The sequence below is a fragment of the Elephas maximus genome, chromosome 17, assembly GCF_024166365.1.
Source record: "Elephas maximus indicus isolate mEleMax1 chromosome 17, mEleMax1 primary haplotype, whole genome shotgun sequence".
NCBI classification, from domain to species: domain Eukaryota; kingdom Metazoa; phylum Chordata; class Mammalia; order Proboscidea; family Elephantidae; genus Elephas; species Elephas maximus.
In genome coordinates, this window is record NC_064835.1 from 66,381,774 (window position 1) to 66,396,672 (window position 14,899).

The 14,899-nt window shown below is 37.5% G+C and overlaps 1 protein-coding gene across 2 annotated transcripts in view; it reads right to left on the reverse strand.

The window, feature by feature from the left end:
• GMCL1 (germ cell-less 1, spermatogenesis associated) overlaps positions 1-14,899 on the reverse strand; it is a 57,287-nt gene that overhangs the window by 26,190 nt on the left and 16,198 nt on the right. For both annotated transcript variants that reach the window (XM_049856782.1, XM_049856781.1), the window contains exons 3-6: positions 14,059-14,155; positions 12,402-12,499; positions 10,125-10,237; positions 9,250-9,315 (exon numbers count right to left, since the gene is read on the reverse strand). In XM_049856782.1, coding sequence (XP_049712739.1) covers positions 9,250-9,315; positions 10,125-10,237; positions 12,402-12,499; positions 14,059-14,155 — 374 coding nt within the window. The remainder of the gene's footprint in view (positions 1-9,249; positions 9,316-10,124; positions 10,238-12,401; positions 12,500-14,058; positions 14,156-14,899) is intronic.

The window sequence follows — 14,899 nt, forward strand, 5'->3', positions numbered from 1 at the left end:
TTAACCACTAAGCCACCAAGGATAGCCATCACCTAGTGGGAGTGAAATGGTATCTCATCAGGGTTTTGATTTGCATCTCTCTGATGGCTAATGACATTGAGCATCTTTTCATGTGTTTGGTGGCCATTTAAATGTCCTCGTTGGTGAAATGTCTATTCAAGTCTCTTGAACATTTTATGACTGGGTTATTTGTTTTTTGTTGTTAAGTTGTTGAAGCTTTATATATATATTGTGGCTATCAGATTCTTGTCACGATCAATGTTCATGGAAGCAGCAGTCAAGAAATCAAATGATGTATTAGGCAAATCTGCTCTGAAAGACCTATTTTAAGTGTTAAAAAGCAAAGATGTCACTTTGAGTACTAAGGTACACCTGACCCAGGCCATAGTATTCTCAATCGCCTCATAAGCATGTGAAAGCTGGACAATGAATAAGGAAGACCAAAGAAGAATTGATGTCTTTGAATTATGGTGTTGGCAAAGAATACTGAATATACCACAGACTGGCAGAAAAACAAACAAATCTGTCTTGGAAGTACAGCCAGAAAGCTTCTTAGAAGGAGACTTGGTCTTACATACTTTGGACATGTTATTAGGAGGGCCCAGTCCTTGGAGGACATCATGCTTGGTAAAGTAGAGGGCCAGCAAAAAAGAGGAAGATGCTCAATGAGATTGACACACTGGCTGCAACAACAGGCTCAAACATAGCACTGACTGCGAGGATGGTGTAGGACCAAGCAGTGCTTTGTTCTGTTGTACACAGAGTTGCTGTGAGTGGGAACTAATTTGACAGCACCTAGAAGTCCAAATTCAGGGTCCTAGCTCCAAGGGAAGGCTTTCTCTCTCTGTTGGTTCTGGGGGAAGATCCTTGTCATTAATCTTTGCTTGGTCTAGGAGCTTCTCAGCACAGGGATCCCAAGCTAAGGGACACGCTCTGCTCCTGGCTCTTCTTTCTTGGTGGTGATCAGATCCCTCTCTCTCTGCTCGCTTCTCTCTCTTTTTATCTCTTCATGTTCCTAGGTATTTTATTCTCTTAGATGTGATTGTAAATGGAATTGTTTCCCCAATTTCCCCTTTTAGATTTCTTATTGCTGGTGTATAGATACCCAACTAATTTTTGTTTGTTAACACCGTACCCTGCAACTTTGCTAAATTCCTCTATTAGCACTGGAAATTTTCTATGGACTCTTTGAAAGCAGAGATTCAAAAAGATACTTGTACACCACTGTTCACTGCAGCACTACTCATGATAGCTAAAAGGTGGAAACAACCTAAAAGCCCACTGACAGAAGAATGAATAAACAAAATCTGATACATACATACAATGGAATACCACTCAAGCCAGTAGAAGAAATGAAGTTTTGGTACATGCTACTGTATGGATGGAGCTTGAACACATGCTGAGAAAAATAAGCCAATTACAAAAGGATAAATATTGTATGACCTCACTTACATAAAAAGAAAAAAAAAAAGGCAAATGTATAGAGACAAAGTTTATTAGTGGTTACCAGGGGCAGGTTGTTGTTGTTAGGTGCTGTCGAGTAGATTCCGACTCATAGCGATCCCATGTACGACAGAACGGAACACTACCTGGTCCTGCACCATCCTCACAATCACTGTTATGTTCAAGCCCATTGTTGCAGCCACTGTGTCAATTTCATTTTCCTTGTACTCAAGTAAAATGAAATTCTTGATAACGTCAATATTTTCTCCATTTATCATGATGTTCCTTATTGGTCCAGCTGTGAGAATTTTTGTTTTCTTTATGTTGAGGTGCAAGCAATACTGAAGGCTATAGTCTTTGATCTTCATTAGTAAGTACCTCAAGTTCTCTTCACTTTCAGCAAGCCAGGTTGGTTCATCTGCATATCGAAGGTTGTTGATGAGTCTCCCTCCAAATCTGATGCCTCATTCTTCTTCAAGTCCAGCTTCTCAGAGTATTTGCTCAGCATATGGACTGAATAAGTATGACGAAAAGATATACACACTTTTCCTGACTTTAAACTAGAGTACCTTCTTATTCTGTTCAGACGACTGCCTCTTGGTCTAAGTACAGGTTCCATGTGAGCACAATTAAGTGTTCTGGAATTCCCATTCTTCGCAGTGTTATCTGTAATTTATCATGACCCACACAATTTAACGCTTTTGCATAGTCAATAAAACACAGGTAAACATCTTTCTGGTATTCTCTACTTTCAGCCAAGATCCATCTGACATCAGTAATGATACCTTCTTCTGAATTTGGCTTGACCTTCTGGCAGTTCCCTGTCCATATACTGCTGCAACCACTTTTGAATGATCTTCACCCAAATTTTACCTGTGTATGATATTAATGATATTGTTCGATATTTCTGCACTCTGTTGGGTCACCTTTCTTTGGAATGGGTACAAATATGGATCTAACCAGGTGGTTGGCCAGGAAGCTGTCTTCCAAATTTCTTGACATAGATGAGTGAACACTGCATCCATTTGTTGAAATATCTCAATTGGTATTCCGTCAATTCCTACAGCCTTGTTTTTTCACCATTCTCTTCAATGAAGCTTGGACTTCTTTCTTCAGTATCATCAGTTCTTGATCATATGCTACCTCCTAAAATGGCTGAATGTTGATCAATTCTTTTTGGTACAGTGACTCTGTGCATCTCCGTCCACCATCTTTTGATGCTTCCTGCATCATTCAATATTTTCCCGGTAGAATCCTTCAATATTGCAACTCAAAGTTTGAATTTTTTCTCCAGTTCTCTCAGCTTGAGAAATGACGAGCGTGTTCTTCCCTTTTGGTTTTCTAACTCCAGGTCTTTGTACATTTCATTATAATACTTTATTTTGTCTTCTTGAGCCGCCCTTTGAAATCTTCTGTTCAGCTCTTTTACCTCCTTATCTCCTCAGTTCACTTCACCTACTTGATGTTCAGCAGCAAGTTTCAGAGTCTCTTCTGACATCCATTCTGGTCTTTTAGGGCAGGAGGGATGGGTAAAAGAAGGGTTAACGGTGGTGGAAAAATTGCATTGATTAAGGGTAGGGTTGCACAGCTGATTATTGTAAGTAATGTCAATTGTACACTTGTAGAAAGTTGAATTGGCAATGGCTAAGTGACAGATGTATTTATAACAATGACAAAAAAAAAAAAAAGAGCAGTTGAGACTGCTAATGTACAACCAAATATCTCATGGGATCTGGTTCCTTGCTTCTGAACCTTCTATAAATAAAACCATAATATTCTTGGTCTTCCATTATTTGCTTCTTTCACTCAACAGTTTTCTCTCATCCACAATGATGCCTATAGCTGTAGGATATAGTCAGGGACTGGAACACTACAAAGCAATGAAAATGAATACGTCCACATTTTGTCTCGTCTACTGTTTATGGACATTAGGGTTATTACCAGATTTTGCCATTCCAAAAAAAAAAAAAAAATTGCTGTCACCATGTGCATAAATCCTCTAGGGCAACAGTTCGTGAACTTCTGAATCTCAGTACCCCTTTATACTTTTAAAAATTATTGAGGACCCCAAAGAGCTTTTGTTTATGTGGATTATATCCATCAGTATGTATCACAGTAGAAAAGCTATCACAGGGCTTTGTTTATGGAAAAATTCCGAATAAGTGATTACATTTCTTTATTGATTATAAGATTACTATTCAGATTTGGTTTCTTACAGAACTAGTTTAAGTTGTAAGGGTATTTTTAAAGGAATTTACCCATTTCACTTATGTTTTCTAATTTACTGGTGTATTTAACACTATCTTATCTGTTTAATCTCTACTTCTACATTCCCTCCTTTATTCTGAATTGTGCTTATTTATGCCTTCCCTCTTTTTTCTTAGTATTACCAGAGGAGTTTTTTTTTTTTAAGTCTTTTTAAAGGATCACCTTATGGCTTTACCGATCCTTTGTATTGTAAATTCTATTTAACTAATTCCTCATGTTTATTATTTTCTGAATCCAGCCCAAACTCTAGGCTTTTTGATTAAGTGAGCCAGTAAATTTCCCTTTGCTTAAACTACTTTGAGTAAGGTTTCTGTCACATGAGACATAAAAAGCCCTACTTTACTGAAGTTATCAGGTGAACCTTTTAAGAAAATGAATAGGCAACCAAACACTAAAACCAAAAGGATAGTTAAGTAAACTTTTAAAAGTTATATTTAAATGATTAAAAGAGAAAAAGTTATTACGTAAGATGCTGTTTCACATTCTAAAGTAGAAGAAATTTGCAAAAATACTAAATGGCACACAACACTTGAAGAAGAATGACAAGATAATTTCAAAACTTCACCCGTATTTAAAAAAATCAGACTACAAATTTGCAACCACTAAAAAAATGCCCCTTTCTATCACAAGTGAATTTCCATTATCAGCTTAACAGAAAACAAAATCTACTATGTACATCACACTTCAGAAAGAAGTTTCCAGAGTAGGAAATCTGATTTAATTCTTAAAGATTAATTCTGCTTTTCTTATGAGTGTGTCATTTATTTTAAAAGTACCCTCTATTTTTCCGTTCATCATTCATTCTAACTCCTTAAAATCTGATTTCTGCCCCAGTATTTCACTGAGACTTTTCTTGGAGATCCACTATTTAGTTAAAAATACATACATATATACACATATATAAAATAATGACAGTAGTAGCAGTTGCCTTAAATTAACTGAGTGCTTACTATGTTCCCAGAACCGTGTTAACTGCTTCACAGATATGATTTAATCGAATCCTCTAACACACTGAATTATTATTCCTTTCTTAATAGGAATCCTTGGGTCGTATGGAAACCCCAGTGGCATAGTGGTTAAGTGCTACAGCTGCTAACCAAAAGGTGGCAGTTCAAATCCACCAGGCGCTCCTTGGAAATTCTATGGGGCAGGTCTACTCTGTCCTGTAGGGTCACTATGAGTTGGAATCGACTCAACAGCAATGGATTTGGGTTTTTTGGGTGGTGCAAACAGTTACGTGCTTAACTATTAACTGGAAGGTTGGCTGTTCGAACTCACCCAGAGGTGCCGAGGAAGACAGCTCTGTGACATTTCCGAAAGATCACAGCCTTGAAAACCCCGTGGGGTGGTTCTACTCTGTACATATGGGATTGCGCTAAGTCAAAAACTGGACAGCAACTAACAACATCCCTTTTATAGATAAGGAAACAGTCTCAGGGCAGTTAAGTACCTTGATTAGCAGTACTCATCAGGCTAGATGAACACTGACAGAATTATTACCAACTATCGCCTTTGTCTCCTTTGTATACAGTCTTCCCTGGACTACTGTGACAAAGCACTCACGATGTTTTCTACTCTCATCTGCCTCTTCTTCCCACCAGCTCTCCAGAAGCAGGAGAGCTCAAGGTTCTGGTCTAGCCTTCTTTTTTTCCCCTTCCCCCTCAGCAATTTTAAGGGTTCTAACACCACCTTCATGAAGATGATGCCCAAATTTTCTACTCCTACCCTGAGATAAACCAAACGAACTAACACATACACTCCATCCACACTCCAACTACCTCGATGTAGTTCCTATACCAGAAATGCTTCCAGCCCTTCCTTTCTACCTCAGTCAACATCTCTAAACTCTTGCCACCTGATGTGACACCTCCCTGAACCAAAAACAAAAACCAAACTTAATGCCGTTGAGTCGATTCCAACTCATAGCGACCCTATAGGACAGAGTAGAACTGCCCCACAGGGTTTCCAAGGAGTGTCTGGTGGATTTAAACTGCTGACCTTTTGGTTAGTAGTCATACCAGTTAACCACTACGCCACCAGGGTTTCCAAATCTGTCTCTGCTCTGAAATCCTGCCTTGTCTCATAAGATTTCAAGCTCTGAGGTAAGATAGACTGTCTTTGGAAGTAGTGAGCTTATCTTTACACATAGGCTAAAAGAGCCTCAAGGAAATGAATGCTTTAAAACTTTCTTATTGAAAGAAAGTGTGGAATAAAAAAAAAAAATCTAATTTTTCCCAAGATAAAAAATCTCAGACTGGAAGCAATCTATCAGAAGCCAAGAATGCTTTTAATTCAGATAGTGTGCTGTGAAAGGCCCCTTTTTGTGCTGCTAAGGAAACAAATACGGAGCTTTAATCTGCTTATTAATCAAGTTAAAGCAAGATCCTAAATACGATAACTTTTAGCATGCCCTGATAAAGCGGCAGCCTTCCTCTTCTGCCTTTTTTCCTTTCAAAGTAAAAAAAAAAAAGACACTTATTAACATACTAAAATAGCTGTATCGTCAATGTAATCTTTAGTCTCCAAGCTTAAGAGAATTGCTTAGTCATAAAACATGTTATTACCATTAAAGAGAGTTACATCAAGAGATAAACGTTATTTTTCTTTCCTTCCTTAAAGACGTATAAAGCCAGAAAAGCTGGGGTTTTAAGATGACCACTGTGATTCATCCCCTTTTGAAAACGCTCAATGAGAAATTATAAAAAAAGAAATTAAAGTGTTTCTCATGATTTCCAAACCAAACATACTGCAGAGCTTTATTTATGACTTGACATCAGTAGGTAATGACTTTTTGTAGAAAACTGTTTCTCAAAGTTTTCTACCAAAATACCCCTCCTAAGAGCAAAGCAAAGAAAAGAGATCTAGGAGGTGGTCTAGCCATAAGTACAACAATTCTAGAAATTCTTGTGTATCATCTTAAGAATCCAAAGAAATTTGAATTCCCTCTATTTTATATGCATCCAAACATAAAAATGTTTCTCTCCTACCCACCCCCACCAAAATAAAAAACTGCAATGTTAATTCTTCGTTTTTTAACGTTCCCAGCAGAATGCCACATACCTTTGAGGACATTTATACCCTTGTCTGAGAAGCACCACTGCCAAGGAAATACAAGCCTAAAAATGACTGTAAAGCCAACTGGTTTTTAACAGTTCATTCCACCCTAGATTTCTCAGGCGCCTCCCTCACAGTTGTCTTGGACACATTACTACAAATAAGATCCTTGAGAACAGAGACCATGACATAAGCATCTCTGCATCCTTCATGGTCCCTAACAGAGGACCTATTTATACACAGTTGACATTTAGTAAGCATTTGATGAAGGAAGGAATGAATGAGTAAACACCAAAAACCAAACCTACTGCTGTTGAGTAGATTCCGACTCAAAGTGACCCTATAGGACAGAGTAGAAATGCCCCACAAGGTTTCCAAGGCTGTAATCTTTTTTTTTTTTTTAATAATTTTTATTGTGCTTTAAGTGAAAGTTTACAAATCAAGTCAGTCTCTCACATATAAACTTATATACACCTTACTACATACTCCCAATTACTCTCCCCCTAATGAGTCAACCCGTTCACTCCTTCCAGTCTCTCCTTTCGTGATCATTTTGCTGGTTTCTAACCCCCTTTACCCTCCCACCTCCCCTCCAGGCAGGAGATGCCAACATAGTTTCGAGTGTCCACATGGTGCAAGTAGCTCACTCCTCATCAGCAACTCTCTCCAACCCATTGTCCAGTCCAATCCATGTCTGACGAGTTGGCTTCGGGAATGGTTCCTGTCCGGGGCCAACAGAAGGTTTGGGGACTCTGACCGCTGGGGTCCTTCTAGTCTCAGTCAGACCATTAAGTCTAGTCCATTTATGAGAATTTGGGGTCTGCATCCCACTGTTCTCCTGCTCCCTCAGGGGTTCTCTGTTGTGTTCCCTGTCAGGGCAGTCATCGGTTGTAGCCAGGTACCATCTAGTTCTTCTGGTCTCAGGACGATGTAGTCTCTAGTTCATGTAACCCTTTCTGTCTCCTGGGCTCATAATTACCTTGTGAGCTTGGTGTTCTTCATTCTCCTTTGATCCAGGTGGGCTGAGACTCATTGATGCATCTTAGATGGCTGCTTGCTAACGTTTAAGACCCCAGACACCACACTTCAAAGTCCCACGTCTTTCTTTACCCCTTCTTGTTTGCATCTTTCTCCTCTGGTCACATTCTAGGTTTTTCACTTTTCTTCCTAAAACGGGCTGCTTAGAGCACAGGGCCCCTGGAATGGGTTTCTTCCTTATTCTGGACATTATGTTTCTCGAATATCATATACATCTTTACATTTCAAGGCTATAATCTTTATGGAAGCAGACTGCCACATCTTTCTCTCATAGAGCAGCTGGTTGGTTTGAACTGCTGACCTTTGGGTTAGCAGCTGAACACTTAACCACTGCGACACCAGGGCTTCTTGAATGACTAATATATGGACCTAATTAAAAGGTCAACTGAATTATGAGTTTGATTTTGCTAAGCTTAGTGGAAAAAGCCCTGGTGGAGAAGTGGTTAAGAGCGCAGGCTGCTAGGACTAATGGACCACACCTACCACAGCCTTCACCAGACTGAGTTCAGTACACCGAGATGGTGCCCAGCTACCACCACTAATTGCTCCAACAGGTCTCAAAAGAGGGTCCTGGACAGAGCTGGAGAAAAATGTAGACCAAAATTCTAACTCAAAGACCAGACTTGCTGGCCTGACAGAGACTGGAGAAACCCTGAAAGCATGGACCCCGGAATTTCAGCTCAGTAATGAAGTCACTCCTGAGGTTCACCCTTCAGCCGAAGATTCGACAGGCTCATAAAACAAAACAAGACTAAAGGGGAACACCAGCCTTGGGGCAAGAACTAGAAGGCAGAAGGGGACAGGAAAGCTGGTAATAAGAAACCCAAAGTTGAGAAGGGAGAATGTTGACATGTCTTAGGGTTGTTAACCAATGTCATAAAACAGTATGTGTACTAACTGTTTAATGAGAAATTAGTCTGCTCTGTAAAACTTCATCTAAAGTACAATGAAAAAAAAAAAAAGAGTACATGCTGCTAACCAAAAAGTTGGCAGTTCAAATTCACCAGCAGCTCCTTGGAAACCCTCTGGGGCAGTTCTACTCTGTCCTATAGGGTCACTATGAGTCAGAATCGACTCAGTAGCACACAAAAGCCTTGGCAAAAAGTTTAATACAATTTCTTCAAACTTCGTTTCTCAGTGATAATGGAGGGTTTTTTAAATATAGCTTTTAGATTCTCTTAGTGCTCAGCAGAAGTGAGGTAACATTTAGGACTTTCCTATAGTCTCAAAACAGAAATGTCCTTTTCTATTAAAATTGGTTAAAACAGTACACATACTTTATATCAGTTACAACAGACATGTAGCATTTTTTCAGTTCAGTTCATAAATGAAGTCAAGATACCTTTCATTAAATTGCTCGCTTTTTCATAAGTAATACATTTTTGTGTTCTATAAAAATATCTTACAAATGCCAGGTAATATATGAAAACACAATATTTATAATACCTGAGTTCTCTAAGAAGTTCAACATTCTGGTGAGTCATCAAGTTGTTTAGAAGCCATTCAAGGCACCTGAAATTAAAACATATAATTATTACATTATATATCATATATTTACAATTTATTAAATAGGACTTACGGTTAAAATAAAAACAGAATATTAATCTTGCGAGAACATGCTGAAAATTTTTAGTTTAATAACTGGAAATTTAGTATGTTTTTGTCAGCAGTTATTAAGGGACTATTCCCTTCACGTTAACAGCAGTTCTAATTAGCAAAATCTTAGTTCACATTTGTGTTAAATGGTTTATGAAGAGACTTGCATATTTCCATTACCTTCTTTAAAATCTGAATCTGAAAATGGGTACTATAATTCTTAAGAGTTAAAGAGCAAATATTGCCAGTAGTTGCACTGATACAGTGTATATCATGCCTAACCAAAAAAAAAAAAAAACCAAACCCGTTGCCGTTGAGTTGATTGCGACTCATGATGACCCTAGAGGACAGAGTAGAACTGCCCCATAAGGTTTCTAAGGAGCGGCTGGTGGATTTGAACTGCCAAACTTCTGGTCAGTAGCCATAGCTCTTAACCACTGTGCCACCAGGGCTCCATATTATGCCTACTCTTTAAAAAACTTTCAATAGAAAATGTACAGTAAAGAGTGATCATAGTTTTTATAAGCATGTATAACCCACTCACGGTCATTACATCAAAGACAACAGTTTTGAGGAAGTTACTAATTAGTCCAAACTAAAAAGAAGCTTTTCATAGTCTCTGATCTTTTTTTTTAATTCTCTCTTTAACTATACGTTTTCTTAAGAAACCAAAGAGCCACAGTCCCAAAGGTGGGATGGGAGGGAAATCAAGGAAGGCAACTCACTTTTTCTTTACAGAATCTAATCCATAGGTCCCTGCTGATGTGTAATAGCCACATACAGTTTTCACATTAATTGTTTCCTTCATTGTCTCACCACACTGCTGTATTAAACCATCCTGTAAATATAAATAAGCACTGGAAAGGCCCATTTCACATGGGAAAAATTAGCTCTGAGTATGTGCTTTTACATATTTAAAAAGTGAAAAAAAAAAAAAAAAGGAAAAAGGAAAAAAAAAGGAAGAAAAGAAAGAAAACTCATTAAGTGATAGCAAGCCTAAATTTTTTATAAGTCCAGTAAAAACACTGAAAAAAATCCAGCAAATATTCAACTAAATACTTGGAACTAGAAAATGGGAGTGGAGGAAGTTAGTGGCAATGCCTATTGCTCCTCTGACTCTTTTCTGTTCTTCCCCTCTCTGGACCTTTGCACATTTCTTTAGCAGCACTCTGTCTTGCCTGTTTCTTTTTAAATTAAGAACTCTTTGCCATGGTCAGCTGACCATGTGATGGGGTAGGCAGATAAACTATATGAATCATCAGGGGTGTTTACTAAAGTTTAAAGCACCTATCAATATCTAAGAAATATACCTAAAACAAATATCTTGTTGTTTTAAACAACTTACATTAAAATTTTAATCTAAAATATTTATATAAAAGGTTTCAAATGAAATATATGGAAAGAAGGTTGTCACTTTTCACTCAAATTTCTGAAATAATATTCATCATGCAAGTATATTATTAAGTTACATAGTTAGTAAGTCATACAAATAATGCAGAAAGTAAATTTAAAACAAAATTAAAAGAACCATGGTTAGAAAATAAGGCATACTTATTGGAAATAAGTATGGAAGGGATCAAAACATTTTTAAAAATAAAGTGATCTTAGTCAAATATATTCAGCAAGCTATTACTAATACTTCAAATATATGCGTACACGAACACCACATAAATGATAGAAATAGAGCACTGATTCCATTAGCATTGTAAATTTATCTGAAAGTCACTCTAGACTCCTCTCTTTTCCTCTTAATTAACATTTGTTGTCACCAAATTTGATGGACTGTCTCTACTTAAAATCTCCGGTGACTGGGCAGTGTTTCGTTCTGCTGTACAGAGGGTCACTATGAGTTGGAGCCAACCTGACAGCACCAAACAGCGATGACATCTCTGATATCCTTTTTTTTCCTCTCCATGCTTTGTGCTACTCCCTAATTTAGACCTTCACTCGGACTACTTTGCAATAGGTTTTTGCCTCTAGTGTTATACTTACCTTTCCTTCAAGCCATCCCTCACGTTGTTCCCAGAGTATTCTGTCTAAAACATAATTCTGACTATCCCTTGATTAAAACCTTCCAAAGGTGCTTATAAGTAAAGTCGAAAGTTCTTAGCAAGATACAGAGGGACTTCCATGATTTGGCCTCTGCCTCTCTCTCTCCAATCCTTCTTATATTCTGTGCTAGAGCCATGTTCTGCTTAGATTCTCTCATCATCCGTGGTTTCACATGTCTAGGTCTTAGTGTACTGTTCCTTCTGTCTGAAATGCTCTCCCCTCACTGCTCTTCTTCTGTTGTAAGATAAATACATTTTCAACTTTCATGACTCAACCTCAAACATCACCTTCTTTCATGACACCACCAAGTTGAACTGACCACTCCCTTCTTTGTATATTCACCATATCCTACAGGATGTTTATTTTTGTATCTACAATATTGGGCAGCTCATATTTTAATTTTGGGGCACTATATTGTGTCCACACACACTATATTGTAAGGTCTTTGAAGGCAGGGACAATACCTTAATTTACCTTTGTATTTCTATGCCTTTGTTCAATAAACTTCTGTTGAACAAATCTATCATTCTACCAGTAGAATAAAATACACATATGTAGTTAATTAAGAAAAAGTTAACATAGTAGGCACTCAATGTTTTATGAATCAATGAACTAAATAAATTAGTAATCATAACCCATCTGCTTAATAATAGTTAAGTCATTAATAGAAATCTGTAAATGGACTTAGACAAATAAAGTTTTTCCACATTATAATAATACTAAGACACGGACACAGAAATAGCTTGCATTTATGCTAGACAGGCATCGTGATCCCTCAGTTGTAATAAGTTGCTTTTGGTTAAGTATTTTAAATGATTTCTAACAAATGGCATATTTATACATTTAATATTTATTTTAAAAATTGTAAAAAGTTATTTATTTTTGTTTTTAGAATACTTTGAAACAAAGATACGACTGTGAACCTTCCTTTCAATAAGGCATGTACTTACCAACTGCAGCATACAAGCTGCTGCCAAAATGGCAATAACTCGACTGGGCTTTATTAAGACGTCATCTCGATACAGTGAACCAAATGCAACCTGCAGAGCTGAAAGCAAAAGCTCTTATGTAGAATGAAATAACCATTATAAACATATGGTAAAACAAAACTAACAACGACTATCATCACACAGAAAGACAACATTTGTCTAAATCTGGTATGTCCATAAAAAGATAAAAGAAGTATCACTAATTAAAATGATTATAATGGTTACTACTGATTGATGGTGCTAATTTAACAATGTTACACATTTCTGTTTATTCTACCAAGTCTAGCTGGATTCTTCTAGCATCTAAATCTTAGTTAGTGGTCAGAGTTAAGATACCCGTGGAAAACTTTTATAATGATACCCTTGAGTAGATCAATCATTAAAGCACAAAGACCCAATGATAACCTTAGCTGTGCTGCTTCACTACTGGAGAGTGTGGTATAGCTCCTGGTTTGTCCATGCCACACAAGCCCCAGTGGTGACTCATTGAATACACAGCTCACATGTGGGCTGTGAGTAGATTCTGACTCATAGAGACCCTATATGACAGAAAAGAACTGCCCCATAGGGTTTCCTAGGCTGTCATCTTTACTGGAGCAGATCACCAGGTCTTTTCTCCCTAAAAATGGCTGGTAGGTTCAAACTGCCAACCTTTCAGTTAGCAGCCGAGCTCCTTAACTCTCTAACATAGTTGTCTACACCACCCCTAGCAATGATCACAGTGAACAAATGAGATATTTACCATTCCAAATCCAGTGCATCAAATTCAAACTCTTGGTGAAGCCTCTATCACTTCTCACTGACCTGATCCTCATTACCTCTCTGATTTTAGTGCTCACTTCCATCTCCCTCTTAGGTAACTGCTGTGGTAGCCAATTTCATCTGTCACCAACACACCCACCAAGTACATTCTACCTCTGTGTCTCTACTAGACTGGCTGAACTCTCCACCTGGAATGACCTCAGACATTTATGCCCTGCCCCCACAGCCATCTAAACCTGTCCATTCTTCTCTCCACTGCCACTCTCATGCATGTTTCATGTGGTTTGCTTTGTAAATATTTTAAATTTGCTCTTTTTCTATGTGACGGGTACTAGGCTACCAATGAGAGGAACAGGAGGAGCGCTCAAATAGGAGTTAAAAGAGCTATAGTATATTCTAGAGTCACTAAACTGCTCAGAAAGCCAATGTAAGTCTCTTAAATCCTGTGGACCTCAGCCTCCTTACCTCAGCACCTTATAGCTGTAAAACAACGTGTTTACATGATTCATACATGTATTGTTTTCAGAAAAGATATTCATATATAGGGAACAGTCAGTGAATAATTACTTACCAACCTTTCTATGTAACTAAAAAAAAGTCACACTTTTCTTCCCTCCCTCTACTATGTCCTCCATATTCCAGATATATTTACAAAGATAAATAAACAGGCTGATTAAGGCCCATATGACTAGATTAGGGATAGGTGGAACAAATGATGGAATAAATCAATATAAAACTATCTGCTTGGGATGTTTCAATGGAGCTTTTCTTAGCCTACAAAGTAAGAAGAAACTAAAAGAATAAAGAGGTTATGTTTTTATGATTTTTGCATTATTGTAATTATGGTGTTGGTTACCTTCTATATCAATATTCTGGTCAGGAATCTCCAGTTCAATAATATTCATGCTGGATTCTTTCCAAGAACCACTGAACATACTAGAAAAGTAGCCAGACTTCAAAAAAAAAAGAAAAAGTTAATGATTATGTAGTACCTTCTTTGTCTTCCAAATTATTTTCCCATTTCTAACTTTGTGCAACTATTCTATCAAAACTTATCCATTATATTATTTCAAGAGAAAAAGAATTGCCAAATATGTCTACCCAGAAAAACCCAGTGCCGTCAAGTCGATTCCGACTCATAGCAACCCTATAGGACAGAGTAGAACTGCCCCACAGTTTCTAAGGAGTGCCTGGCAGATTCGAACTGCCAACCCTTTGCTTAGCAGCCATAGCACTTAACCACTACACCACCAGGGTTTCCAATATGTCTACAGAAGAAAAAAAAATTAAGGTAAGGTCACTATCAATTATTATCAAATATACTTAATCCTATCAGTTTAGTACCAACAAAGACTAAACCAATTTCTTATATTACTATCTAAACTGAATTCCTACATTATTATTTGAACCTCCTTAGCTTTTTACCTAGTTAAGACACAGATGGCAATTAAGTAAGCTTGGTTATTGCTTCCTTTAACCAGACAATTTCTAAGCCGAAGTAAAAATTTTCGTTAACAGTGTTCATCATTTCTAATACAACAGACTTTTTATCAGATTAGAGGACTTAAACAACTACTATCCATGCAAAAGATTACTGCAAAACGCGAGAAAGTACATGACTTAAAAGAGTTGAAGAGTTTTTTTTTTTTTTTTTTAACATGGCTAATTCTGGTTACTCAAAAGGAAAAAACAAAACA